Here is a 24,373-nt window from a genome sequence, read left to right as displayed (position 1 = left end):
AGCAGACCCAAGGGTAGTGTGACACTGATCCCTTCATGATAAGCTTTATCTCCCATAGTAAGAATTCACAGAGAGAAAACTTTAAAAAACTCCAGAAACAAACAAGAAACCCCCAAATATACAGATGCAAGGGAGCATTGTTTCAGTATGCACAACTTTATTTTCTAGTTAATGGATACAATTACTTTTCAAATGCAGCTTTTTAAAAGGGTAAAAAAAAACTTAAAATACATCTCCAAATTTAATATTTGGCATGCAGAGAAAGAACAGCAATACTCAAAATGCATACAAAAATACCATTCTTCTTCCTACTGGAAAAAGATAAGCACACCTAGTTACACTACTTATGGATATTTGAATTAGTACAAAACTGTTGAGAATTTTAGCTTCATTGCAAAATCCATTATTTTGGTATCCTTAATTTTGATGGATACATAGAAAATTAAGCACATAACCACTGAGAGAGGCATTTGAATGCATTCTGCACGTTACCTCTTACCCTTCCACTGTAGGCTTCGAGTGAAATGCTGTTTTTTGAAAAAGTTTAATATTTTGTGCCAGTTAAATTAAGAACACATACAACCATGCCTGGAAGAAATATGCAGGCCAAGAATAAGTGCATTTTATTACATTTTATCACAATCCCAGCTCAGATGTCATATTTGGAAATTAACTAGAAGACTGTTGAGTATTTCATTACTTTTTAAATACATGTACAGACAAGAAGTAGAGAAAGTTCAAAAAATAATGTAAGCCCACATCTCTGTCAAGTAAGAATCTGTACTCAAACTTCACAGTTCAGATGCTGACTTGATAAAAAAGTCACTGCTACCATTTTTTTACCATCTTTTCCATAGAATGTGTCCCACGTTAACAATTAGCTGAAAGCTCTCTCACCAGGTAGATCATTTTACTTTTTACATAAAATGTACATCTGTTTCAGCAAAACAATACAGCTTCTGAGAAACATGTCACTGGCCTTGTGCGCTGGCAACCGTTCAGGTTAATGAGGCCATGGCCCAATAGGAACTTCAGGCCAGTAAGGCAGGCAGAAGTGCTGACCTCCTGCGAGAGGCTGCCAAGGGGAGAGGAGGGGGACAGGTAGAGTTAAAAGCATGAATTGTCAAATCACAGCCCTGGCTGAAGCATTAGTGTCAGTAGAAATTAATGTTTCCATCTGAAGAGGTGCAGAATGGTCTGATTTGCCTTATTGTCAGCTGGTGGAGATGCCTATCCCACAGGCAAATGGCCTATGCCCATTGTGAATAGAATCCTGCTGTTTGCTGGCTTGGACTGGAGCACCAACATCACCTAAGTTCAAGCGTCTGAACTGAGAAACTTCACTGTTGTGAAGGCTGAAGTCTGTGCCTTAACTACAGAATAAAGGTGCTAGTTTGGTGCTGTTACCTGTCGTGTGAGATACTGTCCAACTGACTGAAGTTTGTAGGATTTTTTTTTTTTCACTGATTTTGACAGAGTTCACTCTGGTCCTGAGACCAGAATAATTTATTTAGTGCGTAGCTTTTCACATGAGATTTTCCACTAGCATTACCTGCATCAGAAATCTCTGTGTAGCATGATGTGGGAAAATTTCTCTGATGTAATCAAATAAGGCGAATTAAATATACTGAAGCTAATCAGTCCACATTGTTAAACTTAAAGGCATTTTGTACCTGGACATTTCTTACACTTTAGTTCTGATCTGTTTCCTCACCATGCAGGAGTTTTTTCCATTTAAAAAATAATGTAGTGGTAAATAATATAAGATAGCAGTCTGTTTTCCATCAAAATACATTTCTTCTTCATGAAAATTCAGGACATCAGTTAAGGATTAAAGATTTGCTGGTCAAATCTTTATCTATTGTAAATTATTGCACTTGTGCATTATGAACTTCCAAATGTAAAAGAACAGCAGCAGTTTGATGTAGAATATTAAAAGAAAAAAATCTCTATAAAAATATAACTATTCATTAAACAAAAAATACACCTATATTCCATTTTAAAAACCCACAAATCTCTAAACTAGGTCACATTCTGACTTTCTTGCTTGCACTCAGTATCAGCCTGTTTTACAGATTCCATTAAATACTCAGGGACTAAGGTTTTCCATAATTTATATCATGATCTGCCTCTTGAGGAAGATTATGTAACCTAGCCAAAGTAATCTTCTGTGTGTCCTTCATTTAAGGGACAATCATTAATAGTAGTGCATGACTTGCTACAATGGGACTAATACAGAACTAATGAACCCATATCCAAGGGTCTTTTGAAACTTATCCTATTGAAAGTATTACAGTAGTTCAGTGCTGGTTTCTGTTCATGGGATGGTTTCACCTGTCACCTGTTCCAGTGATCTAACATCCTGCAGCAATTTAAGGAAATGGTTGAAAAAAACGATCATGATACATTTTTCAATGCTTGTCAGCACATATTCTCACACTAATGTTCTAGAATTCAAAGCCTTGGCCAGCTAAATCTCTTGCCCTTTCACTAGACATTGTTCAAATACTGAACAAAAGGCTTGCAATCCAAAGATTTTGGTCTCTTCACCTCTCCTGGGCAGACCACAGAGCAGCTTTTCATCCTGTACACGTTGATAAAAGAGTAGTGCAACTTCTGCCTGACTAGTCCTGAAACTGAGTACATCTTTCACAATAGTCTTCTGATTTTCCTTTTTATTAAAATGTATCATAGCAGAAAGTGCTTGCTAAATCAAGGTCCAGAATATTTCTGGTATAATGTTAGCTAAAATTTGGAGAGTTACAGAGATCTGTATCATTCAGACAAACAATCAGGTTTTCTTCAAGTGCAAAGATTGGTTTCATAGCAGAAGATGCTGATATAGATAGCAGTGGTGCGTGAATATTGTTGTGCGCTCACAGGTAGGACAATACCAGCAGTCCTTCAGGAAGCAAGTCGGCGCATAGCCTAGAGAAATGGGTTTTGAAAGGTGGAGAGAAACAGGCCATGGTTAGTTTGGGGTATACACCATCTGGAAAAATGACAGGTTTGGGTAAACTAAAAACTCAGTGGAAGTACAAAGGAAGGAACTTCTGCAAAATGTGCAGATTGTGCAAGAAGTTGTCTGCTGTGTTAGAAGGAGGAATGAAAGGGGGAGGTTGACTATAATTTGGGACTCTGGTGCCTCAAGCTTTGCCAAGTCTTCTTTTAGGCACCCAACTCATATTTACATCTCTTTTTAAGCCTGTGTAAGGCAAAAGTAGTCCTAAAGCAAGACATATGAGGAGATACATAAGCAGATAAACTCTACTACCATCTCAAGAAAAACCTGACTTCCTCCACTCAGCACTGACATTCGATATTCAGAGAGGGTATTTATTTATGGAGACGGTACCTGTTGAGAGCCATCCTCTCACAGCATGACTCAATGCTACAGGCAGAGGGATAGACACATTCAGTTCTAAAGTGCATACCTCTTCCTGAACGTCAAGTTCATCATTGGGCCGGCTTGTTTCTGTGAACTCTATGGGTTCCTTAGACTCCTGCATGAGTGAAATCTTGGTAGAAAGAGATTAAAAACATGATGAGTTTCATGTTGTCCGCATCATTGAATTTTTTTACTCTGAAGTACCTTAAAATAACTTCCACAACTTAGAAGAGGCTGTTGCTCATTTAGTTCAGCTGAGAGAAACTTATAAATTGCAGAGCTTTTGGGCCTGTCTCTGCTTACATGACTAGTTATGGCTTTGTAAAAATAATAAAAACACAACCTATCTCTAAACTGCTATATAGCATTATGCAAATGTTAATTTCTACTATAAAACATTAGTATGAAAAGATTATAAAAATAAGGGTCCTATTTTGGTTATTTATCAGTAATATTAATTTTAATTGCTATTTATTCATAATACTGTAATAGTGATTGCTAGGGAAGGAATTGTGGTGAAAAGAAAGGAGGACATTATATGTCCATTTTCCTAATGAGGGCCCACATCTTTTAAATGCTACAGTGTTCTGGTTATCTAAAAAAACCACAGAACACAAGAAGGAAATGCACAGAGAAGGGCAGTAGGAATGAACACTGGTGTGCAACAGCTTCTGTACACGTCCACACATTCAAATAGAATGAGATTATAGCTTTGATCAGAAGTCTACAGAGTGTTGGGAAAGGGAGCAGAAAATGATTATTCATTGCAGCTAACAATCCAGAAGTCCAGCAAACTTAAACCAAGAAGGAAATATTTGTCAAATAACACATCTCAAATTAGAGAACCCATCTCCACAGGATAGTGTCATAGGCTCCAAAAGGAGTATGACAGACATATCGAAGAAAGCTCCATCTGTGACAATTAAATATAATGTTTCAAATGCAACCTCCAGCTGAGGAGGATCTTAAGAAGTCAGTTGTCAGAAATTAGAAAATGTGCCTTAGGATGAAGTGTTTTCCACATGTGCTGTTTCTCATGTTCTTTTCACTAACAAGCTCGTGGAGTTGACAGAACCTCTGATCTAGAAAAATACTCATGTACTACAGATGCTGCCCAATTTACAACACTCACACCTTTTTTTGTACTACAGTTCAATGTCTAGTTTTCAAATGTGTGATGCTATAATGGAAACATCAAGAATGAGTGCTAGATGATGGAAGGAAGGCAAATGTACAACTGGATACCCTACCTTCTCAAATATGGGATCCTGGTTGTCACTGTATGTCATTTGATTCCTTATGTAGAGCACAGCATCATGGACAGTCAAGAAAAATATATCTTTTCTGACAGTGTCATCGAAGAAGGCACTCCGTTCCAGCTGAGCTATAAGGTTGTCTGAATAAAAGAAAGTCATAACAGGTTCATACAGTATTAAGTAATTTAAGATGTCAAAATGCGTGGTTGCAACTATCAGAAATCAAATGTACAGCCAAATGAATCCATCAGTTATAGTTTAGTCTTTACTTTTACTTTCCATATTTCCTTTACACCCCACAATTCTTTCTGTTCCAGTGGAGGCCACAATGTTTATTGGTGTGACAATTCACATATTAATTAGTGCAGATGCTACCACAGACTCATCTAGAGACCCCTTCTCACCTTCATTTTACTCTTTGCATGGGTGACAGCAGAAATATTTGGATATTTACCTTGATATGAAGCAAAGTATACTCTCACATCAATTCTCTCAAACTCTTTAATTATCTAAAAAAAATGAAAGTTTGCAACAAGGACATCAATTAATAAAGTCTGTAAGGAGAAAATAGATATATGTCTGTATGTCTATATAATGTATAGGCACACACATTTCATTTTTTCTGATTGTCTTCATTCCACATAGTACATTCTATTAATTCATCATAAATAAGGTACTGCTATACTTTGCTGTACTTAAAGATCCAGTAGTTAAGTACCAGGTTGCTGAAGTGGCCTATCTTCAACTATGTACGTGGAACTACCCATTTTACTCACACAAACATCACTGCCAATTAAGGTTGTCATTCTGCTCTCATAATATGAATAATCATCTCTCCACTTGGGCCCGATTTTCCCCCATGTATGTGCGATACGATACAACCATTCGTTGCCACATGCGGATTTTTTACACAGATTTTTCCCTCATGCAGTGCACCAGATGGACCCGTTCTTGGATGAAAAAGCTACATATGGAAAGAGACATGTCAATGGACCCCATAGTCCCATGTAACTAGGCAGAAGGCTGAAACAAGGCACTTGCATACTCCTGTATTTCACTTAATTAAAAGGCAGGAGACTGGAATCTACCCCTGGCTCCCTGATGGCAGGCAAGTCTCTTAGAATAAAGTTTTCAGAGGTGATTACTAATTCTATTCCCTTCTGTTAATTGATAAATGAGAGTCATGGTAAAGATCTGGTTTATAGATAGGCTAAGTTGTCCAAACTTTGAAATTAAGTTAGTGAAAGCATAAATCTGAACATGCAAAATATCAGAAAATACTAAAGACTGAACTATCTGGCCCTACACAATTGTAATTGGGCACCAAAAAGTAATGGAAATACTCAGCCTTAATCTTTATACTTCATTTACTTCTTCCTGCATCAGGAATATCATCTCCTTATTATGTACTGGGAGTTTGAAGATTAACTAATGAATGTTGATGAAGCACTTGATACTAGCCACAGAAAATATTATAAAGAAATGAATCATTCTTCCTTCATAATTAAAATAATATTGAATGAATAAATAAATCTTGTGGCTAAACCCTGAACAGGGATGGTAAGATGAAATTTTTACTACCTCTGTGTTGAGTGAGCATCATCCCGTGCCCCGATTAAAGCATGAGGCATGTGGAAAGAAAATATAAAACTAAAATATTTCATAACATATGTATATAAGGGGACCACATTTTGCTGTTAAATTTTTTGAGTACTTGGCTATGCAACCTTCATATTGTTCTTTTAATTTTTTCCCACTTGAAATACACACAACACCAATATTCTACCTTTTGCTGTATACATTTTGATGGTATTTTTCAACATCAGACATTTTAAAACTCAGAAATTAACTTAACAGCTCTTGATTTACGTACTGCTGACTAGTTGCATTTTCACAGAACATCAGAAAAAAATGCCCTTACCGTTTTAATTGATCTCACAGCTACAATATCCAAGAAGGTTACTGCTCCAAAATCAAGAATGAGACTGTGGATGGGCACCTTGGGGATGTTTACTTTGACTGGGAGTTCTGAATTCCAGTCCACCTGGATCTCTACTTCTTTGGTGGGAACTTGAAAATCCTGGTTGTCTTCAGGTTCTTCATCAGTCTCAAAAGCTTCATTATTAATACCAGGCTCACTGATGATGCCATTCTAATGTGCAGATAATATATGAAATATTGCATTTAATCATAGGGAAAGTTTTGGAGTTAGAAAAATACTTCCCTGTGGTACTTTCTATTAAAAGAATTGACAAGACAGACACTTGTGACCAGTACTCCCTGCTCCCAATCCTGATACTGTGGTTAGCATAACTAATGCCATTTTTATAAGGCCAGAAGCCATTCTCTATGGCCGAGCAGGTAATGTATTTGTTTCCTCTTCCCTCATTCTCAGGCCTTGAAGGTCCTGTGAACCAGTTAGAGAAATCAAACAGATTTCTTCTTTCTCTCCCTACTGGTCTCAAGATTCCTGGGCACCAGGCTGATCTCTCCCTTCCTTGCTGGCCTTGAAGGTCCCAGGCATGAACCAGGTGCAGCTGGTGACCCCATCACAGAACAGGGAAGTGTATCAGTGCACAAGGCACTGTCTATGACAAGTCCTGCATGGGAAACTTGGACCAAAACTGCTGCTGGACAGTGAGACCCCAAGGGGCCAGGGATGCCTCCAATGTTTTCTGATTTTTCTGAGTATTGATGACTCATCTTCTTTTATGTAATTTTTAATTCTAGATTATGATTGTTATATTGATACATCAAATCATGTATTAAGATTTGATCTGACCTGCAGAGGGGCCAGGTAATTAGAAACCCTAAGTTAAGTTAGGGTCTAGGTGATTAAAACTGTATGTTAAGTTGTATTATAAGTTCTGTATTATGCTACTTATAAACTGTATTACCATGAAGTAACACACCCTTTTCATCTCTATTTTAAAGATGAGCACAGAGTAATTAATAATTAAGCCTTAACTAAAAAGCTCCAACAGTAATCCTTTGAGAAAAAATAGAAATAAATAATTTTTAAAAGGCCTACCTTAGTAGCTTTTAATTTTCCCTTCTTGATTAGCTTTTGTATTTTCCTCAGTGCTTTGAGTCTCTTATTATATACCTTGACTGCATCAAATCCCACCTACAGAAAAAGGAACAAAATTATTTAATTTAACCTAGATATAATCCTGAGGAAATCTCTAGGATAGTTAAGGAGCTTCCAAACCTATTACATATCACTTACTGTGGATTTGAGGCTGCTTTTCAGTCCATCAATGTTAGCATAAAAAATTGGACTTGAAAACTTGAGAATCTTCACACCTTCTGGTTCTATAACCTGTTGCCAAAGAATATAAGGTTAAACAGCAACTGCCATATTTTGACTAATAAGAAGCAGTTAAACTGTTTCAACAGTTCAACTACATATCTAATTAAAAAAACCCAAAAACTAAGCATGTATTTGTTGATAATTGAGGGGATTCAGTTATTAGTAGCTTACAGTATGCAAGAAGGACTGACCATCTGGATGAAGACGATGCTGAAATTTGTTATCTCTGATGACCCCACTTCCAAAATAAAGTTGTGTACAATATGCAAGGCTCAACTTTTTCTTACACTGACTCGTAGACTGAAGGGAAACAACTCAGCAATGACTTACATTTTTGTAGTCCTTGACCTTCTTGTAGATGTCTGTGCCAGGAATATTTCCAAAGCCTCCCCATGAAGGACTAACAGAAAAAAAAAGACAGTGAAGGTAAATATCATACATGGGCACTCACAGAACTGGAGGGATTGCTGCATACAAAGTGTCTTAGACTCCTGTAGTTTGCTTTCTAATGCCAAACTAATGGACGTGCAAAAGTGTTGAATCTATTTTGTGTCACTCTAGTGAATGTGCCTTTTTAAAGACAAGGTACTTTGGTCTCAGCCTACTTCCTGCACCATTTTGATTTAAGAGCTGAGTGAACAACTTGATCAATTGGTTTCCCAAACTGGAAGACTATTTTAAAAGCAGATTCGTTTGGTTTGAATTTAAAAACCCATTTTTATACTCTGATAAAAAAAAAAAAAAAGATTACACATTTTCATTTTGAATCAACCAAAATAGATTTACATTCTTTTCAGACTATGTAAATCTTTTTGTCCAACATTTTTAGTTTTTATTTCAGTCAATTACAGAACCAAAATATTTTGCAGTCTCCAGATATATATTTAATAGTTGGAGCAAATTGTTTTTATGTTTTTAAGGCCTCACTTCCCCTTTATATTTTCATAACATTATCTGAGTTGAATTTGGGAATTTTTTTTGAGACTCTTCAAATTCAATTTTTTATAATCTACTACTGTGTAACAACTTTTGCAAGACTTTGTTTTTATGCATTTGCTGACAGTGCAACTATCCATTGCTAATGCTTGTTACCATAGTCTCTGGTCTCCAAGCTGAAGGAGTTATGTTGCATTTTCAGATAAAAGATCAAGGAAAAATAACAAGATAACTAAATAAGGTTCTTCAAATCCACCTTTTCTCATCATTCCACTACCATATATTCTTCAAGTAGCAGCAAATCAGCCAGAAGCACAAATGTTTTTCTTTTATTCTCATGCTTTCTCTTGCTCTTCTTTTACAGCCATACGATCAGTCTTGTATAAGCAATAACTGAAAAGGTCATTGGCATGTGCAACATTCTGTAGTAGTATTACTTGCTATGAGTAACTGTAATAATTAATTAATTACAGAAGTCATACATCCGTTTATATTTGATCTAGAATGTTTCTATCCCTTTCCAGAACTCAGATATGTGGGTACATAGAAAACATGTGGCTAAGTACCACCAGAGTGGCCCACATGATATGGAATAAATACTGAAAAAATAATGCAGCTTCTCTTTTATCAGTGTAATTAAATGATAGCACGCAAAGACTGTCTTGTTCTAAAAAAATAGACTTTTTCATTTCTAAATTTTTGTAAACCCACACAGATATTCTGTGACAAATCATCTTGCTTTTCAGCATATTATCTTCCTTTTTCATAATATAAAACTAAGAATTATTTCTGATACTGTATTACTTACAACTGAACTCTCAGCACAACTGTCAGCAATCCAAACAAAAGGCCAGCAAGTAATCCCAAATCAAGTCCCAGAATGATGGATGCTATACATGTAAAAACCCAGATCATCTGGAGAAGAAATAACAAATGTAAAGTATTTTAATTTTAACACATGACTCCTGGTCATGCTAAAGAAACACTAGCCCAGTTAACACGAGTAGCAGATTTTAACTTTGGAACTGATTGTATCACACTAGCAATTAGCTGACTTCCATACAAAAGTCTTCTTCCTCCAAGATGTTTTTATCCATCATTATGTTATTAGGCATAGTTAGCTTTTTAGGAAATAAGGGGGTTTTCAACATAACATTTTTTAAGGATCTGATCCCTTTGGTGAAATTAAAGGAGATACAGTTAAACATTGCATTTACTTATTTCTGATAATGGCAATCTTTGTTAATCTTTCTTAAAAATTGGAAAAAAAAATTATTTTATCAAGATGTAACATACTGCAAGATGTCCCCCATGCAGACATATAGGGAAGGAAGGGAATTTCTCAGCGATATTTAAGAATCAGAACTGTTGCAAAGAGAGGTATTTCATATTAACAGGTTGATGGCACTTTTTTAAGGTCTCCACTGAATATTCAGGCAGAACAGTTGAAGTGCACCCCTCTGTTCTTTCCCACATCACTGCCCAGGCAGAACAGGCAGTAGACTCAATGTTTTAAAAAGCTGAGTGCTCACACTTCTCACTGAAGTCAGTGGGATCTTTTGCCTATAAACCAGTAAATGATTGACTAAAATGTTTCAGATCTAAGACAGGGACTGCCCAATCACACTAGCTGTAAAATCTAAGCACAGTAAAGACTGCATGGAAAAAATGTCTTCCATGCATATGTCTTCCATGCAATCTTTTCCTACCCTAAGAGCCACAGCGAATATAGTGGGAGATGTGAGCAAGTACCCTGAGATATGGTCATAGTGGTACATAAGAAAAGTCTGTTCATACATCCCTTAGCATGCCAAATGAATCCCCAGTCTCGCTTGGATTAGTGTTGCTACAACAAGAAAACATATTTTCTGAGGAATATGAGATTATTTAGGCAAATGGGATGTTCATGTGACAACAACATGAATATATATACCTGAATTAAGGAAAGGCCAGCTTTTCTGACTCATTTAAGCTGTACAAAAGATAAAATCAGAACAGTAAAGGTGGCAACAGGCCACCTTTATTCTGCTTTTCAAACCATATCAACGCAAGATTGCTGTAAACCATGGAAATGGATATGAAGTACACATTTATTGCTGCACACAAATACCCTGATTGACACCCTTACTGCAGGGTATAAGGAATAAAGAAGATTAGCAGAACACTGACCTAAAAATGGAGAATTTTTAACTGACCTCATGGCATTTGCATTTTCAGGATGCACATAAAAGTTTTCTGATGTTAACTCCTCAAAATCTTGCTTATGTGGTAGTTAAGAGAAACTTGGATGGCATTAAAAGGTAAAAAAACCCAAAACCGGACAAAAACATTCAGGAGGAAAAAAAAATCAGGTTACTTACAGCATCCACTTTATTCTGTCTCCATAGACGGGGAACATCAAAGACTTGCAGGAACATCCCTTTCAAGTTAGCTATGACTACAGCTGCCAACACAGACTGCGAAGAAAAATGATGAAAAAGTGGTATTCAGAAGCAAAGATGCATATTAAGATAGTACTCAATATTACACACTATGGACCACAGCCCTGTCTTGCATTAGTCACCACAGTTTAAAGAGGGATATTAATCTTGTCCATCACAGTTGAGCATTTGGATCTGACGTGGCTGTGCTGCAGAGGAAGAGTACAGTACCTTTTGTAATGGCTCTAGCAATTTCCCCAGGGCAACAATAGCAATCAAAACGATCCCGGCTGAGATTATACCAGCAACCTGCAAAGAACAGTGTTTATAGGAAATGAACTTACTATGACTCTATCATCTGTTTCTAGGATAACAAAGAAAAAGGTACAAATAGTTGCACATTACATTTTTTAAGGAACAAGGAGACCTGCCAAAATGTAATTGTGTTCAGGCATATGTGGACAACCGTTATCCACTTCAGATAACACAAAGGTAATTCAGTTAAGCAGGTAGTTTAAACAAATTCAAGGTAGTAGCTCTTGGAGGGGTTATGTTACATAGCCAGATGAATGGAGCAGTCTGCATGTCAGCTGGAAAAGGAGCTGCTGGATAGACTATAGTTTTTCACTGTTAAAACCTCCACAGCTGTAGTATGGTAAAACAAAGTAGCTTACTCAACATGAGAAAGATGGTCCGTGGCTGATGGTGAATGGAAAATGGCAGAGCTGCTCAGGTCAGCACATGGGAGTTTAAAGATATCATGGCCACCTGGGAGAGATTTCCTCCCACATCCTACTGTGACAAACTCAGTCCTTTAATTGGGAATGAAGTTCTGGGGAACTAGAGATAAAAGATTTATGACCCCTAAGGTAATTCATGCTATGCAAAACTTGATTGCCCTCTTCTGGCAGAGCTACAAAAATGATTCACTACCAGAGTCAAGCTGCTAAGACACCTACGGCTTTTCATGTGCTAGCAATGCAATCATTTTAGGACTATTTTCATCCCACAGTGAAATCTGTGCACTACAGAAAACTAAATTTACCTGTGCACAGTACTAGTAAGAAGAGGTCATTACCTGAGTCTTTCCACCAGTACTTTCTTGGACTGCAGTCCGTGAAAGAGCAGTAGTTGCAACAAAACAAGAAAAGGCACCTGAAAAAATGTTGCTGATCCCAAAGGCAATAAATTCCTGAAAGATAATTGGATGATGCTGTAAATACAGATGCCTGAAGCCAGTTTTTCAATGGAGAATGACAATAGCTTCTGCAGGAATTGATAACGTAGGAAGCACAATAATATTGAGAAGAGTATGAATTAGTAATAGCTGTTAAACATTTACACAAATTCCTCTTGTGCCAGTGCAGCTACCTCTGTTTGGAAACCAACACAAAGAAGTTGGTATATATCCCCTGATGCAGACATACTTGTCTGAGTATAAAGGTGTTTAAAGCTTACTTCCATCAATGTTATCAAATCTAACATTTCTAAGAATTACACTGGAATAATTGCATCAAGAAATGGGTACTAGTATAAATTTTACTCTGAGGTATCATCAGCTAAACAAGTTATTTTGATCAGTACAATGGTCTGAGTTTAGACAAGCCTTTAACTAATGCAAAGCATTGTATTATCAATAGAACTATTTAGGAATTTTGCAATAAAACACAGTTTCACTGAAAACTTCTAGTTTGTTGAGCCACAAGTTTTTCACTCTAAGCATCCCAATGAACTCATGCTGAGTCTCAGGCACCATTCTCATAGATTTGCTTTAGGGTTACAGATGCTGGCATCTACTGATGCTGGTTCTCCTCAAGTGACAAGGACCCTGGGATCTTTATGTCCTGGGATCTGGGCTATTCCTCTGCTGGGAAATAAAGAATCTGGGAGCTGTCCACAACCAACCCCATATAATTGACAGAAACATTGTTTTCACCAAGCTGACACAGGCACAGGAGCTTTTCACTCACTGCACACTTTTTGAAATAGAATTTAAGATTTGATTTTGACAGTCTCCCTTCTTTTCTACAAAATTAAATTTCCTGTAAGTTTTTCATTTAGCTCCAACTACAAGAGCAGTAAGTCACATTCTTTAACAGAATAGACCTAAATTATTCATACCTGTTCCCATGTAACCACTGTGATCTGTGAGAAAATATTGGAAGTATAGTTCCTAGTGTTCTTAGGTGTTAATAATCTGGATCTATGAAGACAATATAAACACTGGAAGATAATAGTACCGACCTGTCCTTCAAAATTATTTTACCACCTGCTCTTATGATGTTATTTTAACTTCTCAAGATCAAGCCCATCATTCTGGGCTGCATTTAACCTTTGCTATATGTAAAATTCATAACATAGTACTGAAACGAAAGCACTTTGCTTTTATAAACTGATCCTTCTACTACAATATTTAATCAGTATCTTTGAAGCACATCTTCAGTGCTGGCCCAACAACATATTCAAAAACAGAACAGCACAAACAGCACTTCTAGGATTTTGTATTATTCTTTCAGATTTATTAAACTGGAAGTTGGTACATTTGGGGCAACTTTAAGACCAAGTATTAACAGATATGACCTTTGAGGATTGTAAACTGACAAACAGAAGCATAATTTTCTTATATATTACAGAACAGTGTTTCCAAAATCAAACTTTATGTAATCCATTAGTACTAAAATAAAGGACTCATTAAACAAAGTACTCTGCTTATCTATTTATTATAGTGAGGACATTTTCTAATATGCTCAAAGGACAAAATTCAAAATTAGCATAGATTCAGGACAAGGCATCTTTCTGACATTTTAATTCCAGACCACAGGCAAGGAACATAACCCCTGGTGAAGACACTGAACAAATGCAGGAATCCTGTAAGTGCCTGTGATGCACTGTTCATGTCACATTCTAGCTATGTGCCCCTAGAAACCAATGCTGAAAGCAGTTGAGTCATTTAGTGCACACAGCTACTCCAGCATGTTCATATGCTGGTAGCATTAACTTTTGTGAAGCTGCAGGACTGATCTATTAGGTTACAAGTATAGTTATATTGATATAACTGGTGTCATGCTGAGAAGTACAATAATTTATTAACTGTAAAGTTCAACTGATTCAAATCCTCCATGAGACTAAGCCTAAATAAAGCTGTCCAGAGCAACTTCTTAGGTTGACATTGCCTTCCCCTGCCCCAGCAACACACCTCAAAATATTCCTACAAGTGGAAATGGAAAATAGGTTTCTAAAGCTGGCCATGTCAACTTGACATCACCAGAAAATTCCCCTATACAGTGCTTAACCCTTTCAGAGCTACTGCAGTCACTAAACCAATACAGAAGGAATGAATTAGCATGAAAAGCCCATACTGAAGATAGATCTGGCTCATCTCTATATGACCATTTCAGCTATTTTTTTTTTTCAAGAGTTGAAAGAATTTCTCCTGTCAGACTTCAATGCTCATCTGAAAAATGTGTGTGAATGGTGTTTCTTTGGTTTGGCTACATAAGTCAGCATGAAACAACTTACATTCACTGTATTTTTAAACTATTTTGGTTATACATACCTGGTTTCCATCAATAGCATAGTCATACTTGGTTGCATATACCTTCCCCACAGATACGGCAATAGCGTAAGCAACAATAGCAATGGAAAACGAGGCTGCTATCATCTGGGAAAACAGGCTGACATTTGGAGGCTCAGGAGGCAAAAATCTAGCATTTAGAAAATATATTAGTGTTACCAACTTTGACTGAATTCTATTCTTACCAGAACAGTCAAGGATTTTGTGGCAGAAGCATACAGGTTGCTTATAATATGAAGCGTAATGTTTCAAGTTAATAAAAAGGTGGAAACAGCCCATTGACATACAGAACACGCTTATCTAGCTCACCACAGCCCAAATCCTGATGCTATTAGTCAGCAACAAAGCTCCCATTGTTCTCAGCATGACTGAGATTTGGCCTTATGATAGCAAAGTGAAAAACTACATTTTTTGAAACATCAAATAAAGGATGTATTGAATAGCATGATGAATTACATAAATATGTTAATGACACTTCATACTATTGTTAACATACTTTTTCGGTAAGATCTCAAAAGCATTTTATCCCCTACTGTGTTTCCACAAATTTTAATTAATGAAGCCCGGAATACCAAATGGAATGTGAAGGTTACTATTGTGAAGTGCTCTGAATCTTTCAAGTGAAAGACTCTACCAGTGTAATCCTCAACATCCTTGCTCCTATGAGTATGGAAGTGACAAGATTGATTGGGATAACAGGAGTGGCATGAATATGAACCACAGTAGGATAACTCAGGATTACAGAAATTAAATCTATGCAGAATTTTTTATTAAATTTTTTTAACCATTTTCCATAGTCCTGTAGTCACTTCATGAGCAGGAAGCAATGAATTTTCAGATGGACTTCATGAATTAGATAGACATTCCTAAGCCCATTTTACAGAAGAAGGAAAGCTAGGCAACATATTTAGGTAGCACAACTGATAGAGCCAGAAGTAAAACTCAGAAAATCCAAATCTGAGCTCTAACTCAGGTTACAGCTCTCAATGTTTCTTTTATGCATTTTCTCTTACTACTGTCATTTTTAGCCAATTAAAATAGTACCTTTTTCCCACAAAACAAAGACACTCACCCTCTTGGAATGCTCTTAACAATGCCTGCATTGTATTTTTTTTCCAAGTCGGCAGCATATGAAATGCCAGTGGCTACTATTGTCTGTAATAAAAAAAAACCAACAGTTTTAAGATTTAAAAAGAGTTCCTGTCTTCCTGTAGCTAGGCCATCTATTTTATCTGTTTTCTGCTTTTGTTATGCCTTTTTGCTTACCACAATAACTTCTATTGGTATAGGTATAGGTATCTTGTGTTTGAACCGATCATTTATTTCTTTAACTACCATGCAGACAAAAATGGTGAGGAGTCCAGCAATAAGATCTGCAATGTTGGTGGTACCAATTCTTTCAAATATTTCAACAAGAGTCTGAAAAATAAAAATGACAACATAAAACATGTCCATGCCCACTTGAAGGATGTGCAAATACTCATGAGGTGATCCAGATGCATGGGGTTTTGGAGAAGGCCAAGTACCTTCTTTGTTTAGGCCTGGAGAAGCCTTAGGATAATGCATTGTCCAGGTGGTACAGAATCAGTAAATGGATTTAATAGGGAATTCAATGGGAAAAGCATAACTGCAAGAATTGTCCGCATAAGGGGCTTCTGCTTCCCAATTTTTAGGCAATTAATACTAAGTAAAAAGAGTTAACTCTCTACCTGTGTTTTACCTCTACCTGCATTGGAGCAAGGAAGGGAAGATCCGTAGCTTCTTCACTTTGACAAATAGCAAGGGAGATCCTTGTTTTTCTAGTCAAGAGAGCTAGCAGACCCATGGACAAAATTCTGGTTCACTACATGTGGTCTGTGCATTACATCATTCCTATTTCCACTGCTGACATACAGAGAATGAGTGTGAACACACAGGTCCTACCAGCCTGTGGAGAATGCTGCACTTCAGAAAAGCAGTCACTAAACTTCATCTTACAGTACATTAACCCTCCCAGCAGAGTTCAGCCCCAGACTGGAGCACTCACAACTGGGCTGCAACAGGCAGCTGCAATATTGTCTATTAAAAGTAATTGTACAGAGAAGACATGAAGGGATGATTACAGAAAAATCACAAATACTCCTCTGTCCTCCTCCTAAGCATCAGGGTAGTCCTCACTTGCCTCCTGTCTCCAAGAAAATGTAATTACCCCAGTGAAGCAGCTGTAGCAGAACAATCTGGTAGAAAAAAAGGTTAGAAACAGACTTCTTGCATCCTGGTTACCTCCCCCAGTAATGAGTTCTGGGTTTAAACGCAAGGGGAAGTTTGCAGCAGCAGCAGCAACACTCTGACCCTTCTGAAGAGACTTTGGTTTGGAAATAAACATCTAAGTGCTTAATCAGGTATGTTTTCTAAATTAAAGAAGAAACCTTCCTGAAACACTGAATCAGATGACCTTCCTCAATTGACTAAAGCCATTTCTTGCCCATTCTACTGTTTACCATGTATCCCATAGGAATGGCTGACCACCTCTTGCACTGCTTCACTTCACAGCAGAACAGTAACTTCTGACTTTGGTTGTGGATTTTGCTAATGTTGGATGCTTGATGTTGCAGTTTGTTAAACAACACTATTGAAGCAAGTCCAAAACTTGTTGAAGCAGACACAGCAAATCACTGGTTGAGCAGACCAGAAATAACAATTTCCTTGCTCTGCATGCACCTGCAAACACAGTGACCTGGCTCACCTGTAAGAATACAGAAGCTTTGAACTTTAACCTAAAAAGTCAGCATCTCAGTCAGGCTTGCTGGAGCTGGAAGAACCATGTAGATCCCTTAAAAAAGTGTATTATACTAAATGTACCACCCGTTCAATAAACATAAAAAAGAGATGGAAGAAAATGCTGGATTAACAAGTGCATCACTCTGCCAGGTCTGCTCTAAGGTCTATTGTACAGTACTTTATCTCATCTAACTTTCCTTGTTCTGAAGGAAAGAGTTTTCTTTATTTCTGAAAGGACCCATAAGATAGTACTTTTTTACCCCCACAAATAGTCCTCCAGATTTCTTTAATTTTTACCTTTCTATTTATAGCTGTATTCATCTTATTATTGTTAATCTAGATGTCTGTTGTTCTTTTGCTAGTTTGGTTGCCAGAAATGGCATGTAAAGTCTCCAAACACTAGGCTGTTTTTTCTAGAACAGCCTCTTAGAAATCTGCTATTCTAATATGAAGTGCTATGGAAGATCTAAAATACTGTGAACGTAGATAGTTTCATGCTGAAGTCAGTGATGAAACTCTGAATAATTCTCCTGGGAAAGGATATTATTCTGTAATGCAATACCTCTAGGAATTCAGTATTTCTGTAATGCAGCCAAGATACTTCTCCATTTGACCATTTTCTGTAAAATCAACAAATGGAGTTGTGATAGTAACACTCAGCCTCACATTTACTAACCAATAGGTACCTGGCCAAAGGGTGGGAATCTGTATCCTTTACGTATTCAAAAGCATAGTTACAGTGTGAAATGGAGAATTATGCCCTTTACCAGAATGACCTGCTGGTTAAAGTGTAAAGAGCCTTGGGACTGGCCAGCTTTGGGAGATGACCTGACAGTGTTAATAAATGATCAAATGTCCTTCACAGTAAGTGAGAAAGCAAGGGATAGGACAGATTGTAGTCTCCAGAAATGAGGAACTGTTTTGCTGGATAATCACCTTTAAACTTTATATTAAAAATTGCTCTGTCTGAAGAAGACTTCAAGGTGGCAATTAGACTTTCTGTCTGGGGAACCCCAAAAGTAGCTACTTAGAGCCCCACAGCTATAAATGGACAGCTGCAGATCTTCATGAAAGTGAGAACTAAGTAAATGCCCTGTACTTACCATATGTGAACCATCCTTGTGTGAAAAGGAAGCAGAAGAGAAGCAATTATATTAAAAAAATCAGTCATAAAACCAAAGCACTTTAGAAGGGCATACTTACATATATTATGGAAAGGACACCATTATAATTTTTAGTTGAAACATTCAGAACTATTTTCAATTGTGACACAAGCACTTGAAAAGCAGCTGCAGTTGTGAATCCCCCAACTAGTGGATCTGCAAGGTACCTCACAATGAAACCAATCTGGAGGACTCCAAATATAACCTGGAAAAATCATGAAGAATAACAGTTTGTTAAACAAAAAAAAGGTACACTTTTATTTGGAGATATCTTGTCCTTTGTTTTTTCTCTTTGTTGATGCAGTCTTAAGCCCATAGTTCCCCCATTTCAGTCTAGTGTAGCTTAGTATCATCCATCCAAGGAAATAAAGGAGACTTGAAGAAATGTGTGAAAGGAAGCTCCAGGAAATGCACCATTAGTAGTCAGTTTCATGCAGGTCTTCTGCTCTGCAATCACAGGGCTATTCTGTTCCCTGTGCTCTCAGTCATGCTGTCACAGACTCTGCACAGGATAAGGTCTTAAAAGTTTGTGGTAACTTTCCTTCATTTTTGTATTTTATTACAGGAAAATGTCTGACTGCCCGAGTAGGTATTTTCCTGCCATTAAAATTAAAGCAGTGTCAACCTTGTGTCTTCAACTCAATTATTTTACCTGTAGAATTCCAACCAGGAATGTGAGAGTACTAGCAATGAGCACTCTCTGTGCATCTCTGGATGCCGTGTCTATCAGTGTCCCAGTGATATTAATCCCTGTAGCATTACTGCCTTCTATGAGAAATTTCTCATCAGGGGCCATGCTCAATACAACAGATCCCACCATCAAACTGACTACTGGGAATGGACCTGTAACAACAAACAGAACACATTAAAGTTCAATATACATCGAAAAAAAGCATTTGTCAGACTAGTCAAGAAACTCTAAGTCAGAAAAACCATGTAATAGTATAACTGGGGTATATTGGCAGTATTAGGGGTCCAAGAGCCACAGGCACTGCATACATGACACAAAAATACTGCTCCTTCTTTGAATAATTTACGTTGTACATACAGGTACAGGTGCAGTCTCATGCTTTGCTTAAGCCACTTTAAGGCTGTACCAAGGCCAAAAGGAGCAACATGTTCAACATGCTCCAACCATCTCCCTTGTATCAGCATCACAACCAGACAACACTGATCATCAATCCAGGTGAAAGCAATGCTTATTTATTGAAGTTTTGGGTTTTATTTGTTAGCTTGCATTTTTTTGGTTGATTGGTTTTCTGGTTTCTTTTGTCATGGTTAGTTTTCAGCTGATCCAGCGTGCCACATAGCTACGTGGTCAGGGATCCCAACACCACGATTGTGTCAGGAACATTATCCAATGGGTAGGACCACATATTTTGGCAGTATTGTGCTCTTACATTGGCTAAAGATGACTGAAACTATACTTTGGGCAAGATACAGAGAAAGTGATCAGCAAAACACAATTGAAAAGTAATCATATTTGTTGCAGTTATTTACCAAAATTATGCAGAAAAGGAAAATGTCATGAAATATCTTAAAGAAGGTTAAGTTAATTTTGCAGATACCTTACAGGATACTTCATGAATAAGAGCACTGGGAAAAGCATGTTTGATAATCTAGAAAGTAGAAATGCCACCATAAGTAGACATAACAAGTCAGATCTGCATAGTAAATGTAAGCTGCTTGGTAGGTTAGAAAGAGGCATTTAAAGTTGAGAAAACATACAGAGGAATTTGATGCAGCAGAGAAGAAAGCTGACAAAAAAGCGTAGTATCATGCCAAAGATCTGGGAGGGGAAAACTATGTGTTCTTAGTAGATATGAAGAAAAGAGTAGATTTTGTTAGAATGAAGAAAAAGGAACTTCAGTGATCAAGCTGTAATTCTTAGCTGGTCAAGAATTTTAAATGTGAGAACTGACAGGAAACAAACCTCATATTCTAAAGAAAGTATTCAGAAAGAATCAAGAAGGTTTACCCATAGCCTTGATGTGAGGACCTAGAGTGAGGCTGGAGTGGATACACAGGTTCTGGGTCTCCACGACAGGCAAGAAGAAGATACTGTCCAGAGTAATCAGAAAAGGATGCAGCAAGTAAGGCTTGTAGAGAAGACTAAAAGAGCTCTGTTTTAGCCATCTTGAGCTTTTGCTGATAGACAAAATGTCTGTCATTCGTACTGCCTACTGAGGCCTTGATCTTGTCATTTCTTGCAAGAGTGTAGCCAAAGACAAGATTTAAACTTCAGCACAAATTCAAACAAAAAGCAGGGGCACAACTGAAGTTAGCTATTATGCACAATTGCCTGTATAGAGAAGAGATAAGCCTTAATTTTCCCAGATCCACCAATATTAATATTCACTACAGCCAATTTGTTTCAGAAAGTAGTTATATTGTATGAAATATGAATGTCCACAGTAAGGATCAACACTGTAATAGATCATTCACTGTAACTTGAACACATGCAGTTACCAACTGAGATGTGTCTTGATGTTCCCAGGAAAAAGTATGTCAGGATGGGAAAAAAAGCAGAATAGAGGCCATATCCAACAGGGACTGCAACCAGCAAAGCATATGCCAAACCTGAAATGATAGATCATCAAAATATCACATTTGAAATCTCTCAATGATCTTTTGTCTTCTCTAGAATAGACTTTCAGAAAGATTTACTGCTTTTGCCCAGATGCAATTTAGAATATGTTTTGTCTGTAAGTCAGTTGCAGGCACTCATGTGAGTATCAATGACTGCAAATGACAATATATTCCATGCTGGTAGCTAGATGAGTAAGTACTGAAAGATGTTCCTATTTTTGCATAGGTAGCCCAACACACAGGCTGAGATAGGAAACTTAAGAGGAGAATATTGTTGCAAGAGTGTCTGCCTCTTGAGAGAAAAGGGGGATATGTGAGTGTTCTAGTTACAGACAGAAATTTGAAGCACAAGACTCTGAATTATTGCACTGCAAATATGCTTCAGTATCTTCAGCTCTTGTGAAAATGGGGACACTTCTTTTCCCAGTAGAAGCTTAAAAGCTAATCTACCCATAGTGAGTCACACAAATTTGAGAGTCTTGGGTCTTCTTCCTTTGCATGCATGTGCAAGCTGCCAGATCCAGCAAACAATAAAAAAAAAGTTGCCTTCAGAAACACATCCCAGTTAGCTCCCACTGCAGAGTACATTATTCTCCTTCAAAGATTCTCCTGTCAGAGTTCAAACAACTGAAGTCCTGGTCATACTACTATGACTGATGGGAGGACTGCAACACACATAGCTGCTGGGAATTAGGGACTTCAGGCACCTCAAGATCCCAGAAGCCTCTTTTTTTTGCAAAGATTTTGGCCAATTTTCCCTGTAATGCATGTTTTAAAATTTCAGAATTATAATTTTTTAAAAAATTATAGCTAGGTTTAGATTTGCATTAATTTGAGGGGTAGAAACCAAAAACTTCTTTCTACTTTTTTTTTTAATGCATAGGTGGGACACCAGACAGTATATTTCAGAAACTGGTTTTACAAATGGATTCTAATTAAGAGAAAACCAGGCTACTGAAAAAAAAAAAAAAAAAGAAGAGGTTATAGTAAGAGCACAATTGCTGTTAAAAGTGATATGAAAAGTCCATCTAGCCCAGTTCATTTCAAAAAGGCACAGGGATCCAATAACTGTACCACTACCATCAGCAAAGATCTTCCAGCTCTGACACTTTCTTCGGAACTTTCTTCAGGAAAGAATCGCTTTCTTTATTTCTAAGGTCACCCCCTGCCTGAGGCAGAGTTTGTAATGCTTTTTTTCTGCCAGTCTCTGCCTTCCTAGCATGCTCCAAGGGAACAGACAGGAGGGAATACATGTGGCTAATCGGGAATGCGTAAACTGCTTTCTTTGTTCCCAGTGTAAATCTTTGTCCCCTCCTGCAAACACTTAATTTCCGTTGAGGGAAAGTGTAGAGTTGACACAGCTAGTTTTTCCTGTTGTAGTCCTGAAAAAATTGTGAAAGTAGTGTAAGAACTCTATTAAGATGGAAAAATAAGTGTGGTGGATGTGCCAGGATTATAGTTAGTCTTATCTTAGATGAATGCTGCCTCAAGCAGGATGGTTCTGCCCTCTGAGTCTTCCTTAAGTAGGTTATTTTAACTAATTTCTGCTTATTTCTGCTACTTTCCTATTTGTTCATCCACTGAAAGCTTTACTAATAAACAGAATAAGAAAGTAAGGAAAACTTAATATGGCAAGCCAGGTACTGTAAATATCCATCAAGTTTAATTTTTTTATAAATGTTAATATGTCCTCACCTCCTTGAGGGTTGTCTTCTGCAGATATCTGAACAGCCTTATGAGATGAATTTTAAGGAGGAGTAGACATCAAGGTTGCATCACTTTAGGGGAATAACTAGATTTTTGTAAATAGTTACAGGAAAACTATAGGCTTAGACAACCAAGAAGGAGAAATAAGACCACACAACCTATCTGATTTATCGCAATGTAATGAATACTCTCTGAGTAAAACGCCTGGAAGAAAAGTTAAATACATCTTGATAGAACATGAAAGGAAATTTAGATCTTCTAGCCAAGGACAGAGAAAGGAATAAATTAAAACCATAAATTATGTATTGAAAAAATACCTAATATCTAGTATTAAATAACAAGCCTCAGATTTGTAATTCCATCTGCATAACGTCCCTGTGTTCAGCTCGCTCCCTCCTAGGAACGTCCTGGAGAGCGGAGCGCCGGCGTGCCTGGCTTTACCTTGCAGGGTGGCGACGAGGCCGGTGCTGAGCCCAGAGATGATGTCGCTGATCAGCCACTCTTTCACCCGGTAGTTGGGCAGCCACTCCAGGATGGGCAGAAAGGACTTGGCAATCTGAAAGGCCCTTTTTCTTGAACATCTGCGAGAAAACAAGTGATGAACGCACCCCACAGCGCTGCAATTGGAGGGCCCCAAGAACCCCAAACCGACAGAGAGCTGAGCTGATGCACATTTAAATTTCAGGGGCAGTGACTGTCTCGGTCCTGTCCTCCGGACAGGGACGGGGCACGTACTGGTGTCAGAAGCGCGCTCCGCGAAGGAAGCACCCTGTGGGCAGCTGCGATACGCAGGGCAGCAGGGATGTGTCTGCCCGCAGTGTGCCGTGTGGGGCACTTCATCCCTCGGCGGATGGAGTTTGTGGGCTCCGCACCGCGCGTCCGCCGGCGCCCCCGGCTCCCTCCCGCCGCACGGACCCACCTGCAGGCTGCCTGCGCCCGCTCGCGGAGCGTGGGCGGCAGCGGCGGCCGCCGCTCGTTCTCCTCCTGGAAGCCGGGCTCGCTGTAGATGGGCCGCGCCACCACGTAGTGGCTGAGCTCGGCCAGCGGCTCGGCCGCCCGCCCGCCCGCGGCCATGGCCCCGCCTGAGGCGGCGGGCGGCGAGCGCGGGCCCCCTGCCGGCTCCGCCGCCGAGCCCGCGGCTCCGCAGCGCTGTCCGCGTCCTGAACCGCGGCTCCGACGGCTCTGCCCGCGCCCGCTCCCCGGCCTGGGGCAGGGCGAGCCGGCCCCGCCGCAGCCGCATTTATACGGCCGCCCACGGCCCGGCGCT

General features: G+C 38.4%; 1 protein-coding gene across 3 annotated transcripts; it reads right to left on the bottom strand.

Annotated features, from left to right (window-relative positions):
* Positions 1-894: 894 nt before the first annotated feature.
* Positions 895-24,373, bottom strand: SLC26A4 (solute carrier family 26 member 4). Of its 3 annotated transcripts, XM_085040997.1 has the most exons (20): positions 24,026-24,373; positions 23,548-23,687; positions 21,280-21,390; positions 19,463-19,653; positions 18,851-19,015; positions 16,154-16,306; positions 15,960-16,042; positions 14,870-15,017; positions 12,392-12,505; positions 11,545-11,622; positions 11,254-11,349; positions 9,702-9,808; positions 8,288-8,357; positions 7,874-7,966; positions 7,676-7,771; positions 6,566-6,796; positions 5,099-5,153; positions 4,639-4,784; positions 3,435-3,518; positions 895-2,928 (listed from the first exon to the last, which is right to left on the bottom strand). In XM_085040997.1, the coding sequence occupies exons 1-20, from the start codon at positions 24,178-24,180 to the stop codon at positions 2,905-2,907; spliced, it is 2,340 nt and encodes a 779-aa protein (XP_084897123.1). In that variant the 5' UTR covers positions 24,181-24,373; the 3' UTR covers positions 895-2,904. The 3 variants fall into 3 exon arrangements, with proteins under 3 accessions (XP_084897123.1, XP_084897105.1, XP_084897114.1); XM_085040979.1 differs by lacking the exon at positions 21,280-21,390 and having other exon boundaries at positions 24,026-24,293; XM_085040988.1 differs by lacking the exons at positions 21,280-21,390; positions 23,548-23,687; positions 24,026-24,373 and adding an exon at positions 20,789-21,154.

Source organism: Lichenostomus cassidix, chromosome 1Aa (genome assembly GCF_008360975.1).
Source record: "Lichenostomus cassidix isolate B80296 chromosome 1Aa, HeHo_3.0, whole genome shotgun sequence".
NCBI classification, from domain to species: Eukaryota; Metazoa; Chordata; class Aves; order Passeriformes; family Meliphagidae; genus Lichenostomus; species Lichenostomus cassidix.
The sequence above is the reverse complement of the archived record's forward strand: the minus strand, read 5'-3'. Positions and strand labels throughout refer to the sequence as shown.

Bases quoted from the DNA above. Each gene is read 5' to 3' on its own strand.
- SLC26A4 (XM_085040997.1), bottom strand. From the start codon at position 24,180: ATGGCCGCGGGCGGGCGGGCGGCCGAGCCGCTGGCCGAGCTCAGCCAC. The intron at 6,797-7,675 runs GTAGGCCTTTTA...TCTGCACATTAG, and splicing joins GAAAATTAAAAGCTACTAAG to AATGGCATCATCAGTGAGCC. The intron at 5,154-6,565 runs GTAAGGGCATTT...CATTTTTTTTAG, and splicing joins CTGTGAGATCAATTAAAACG to ATAATTAAAGAGTTTGAGAG.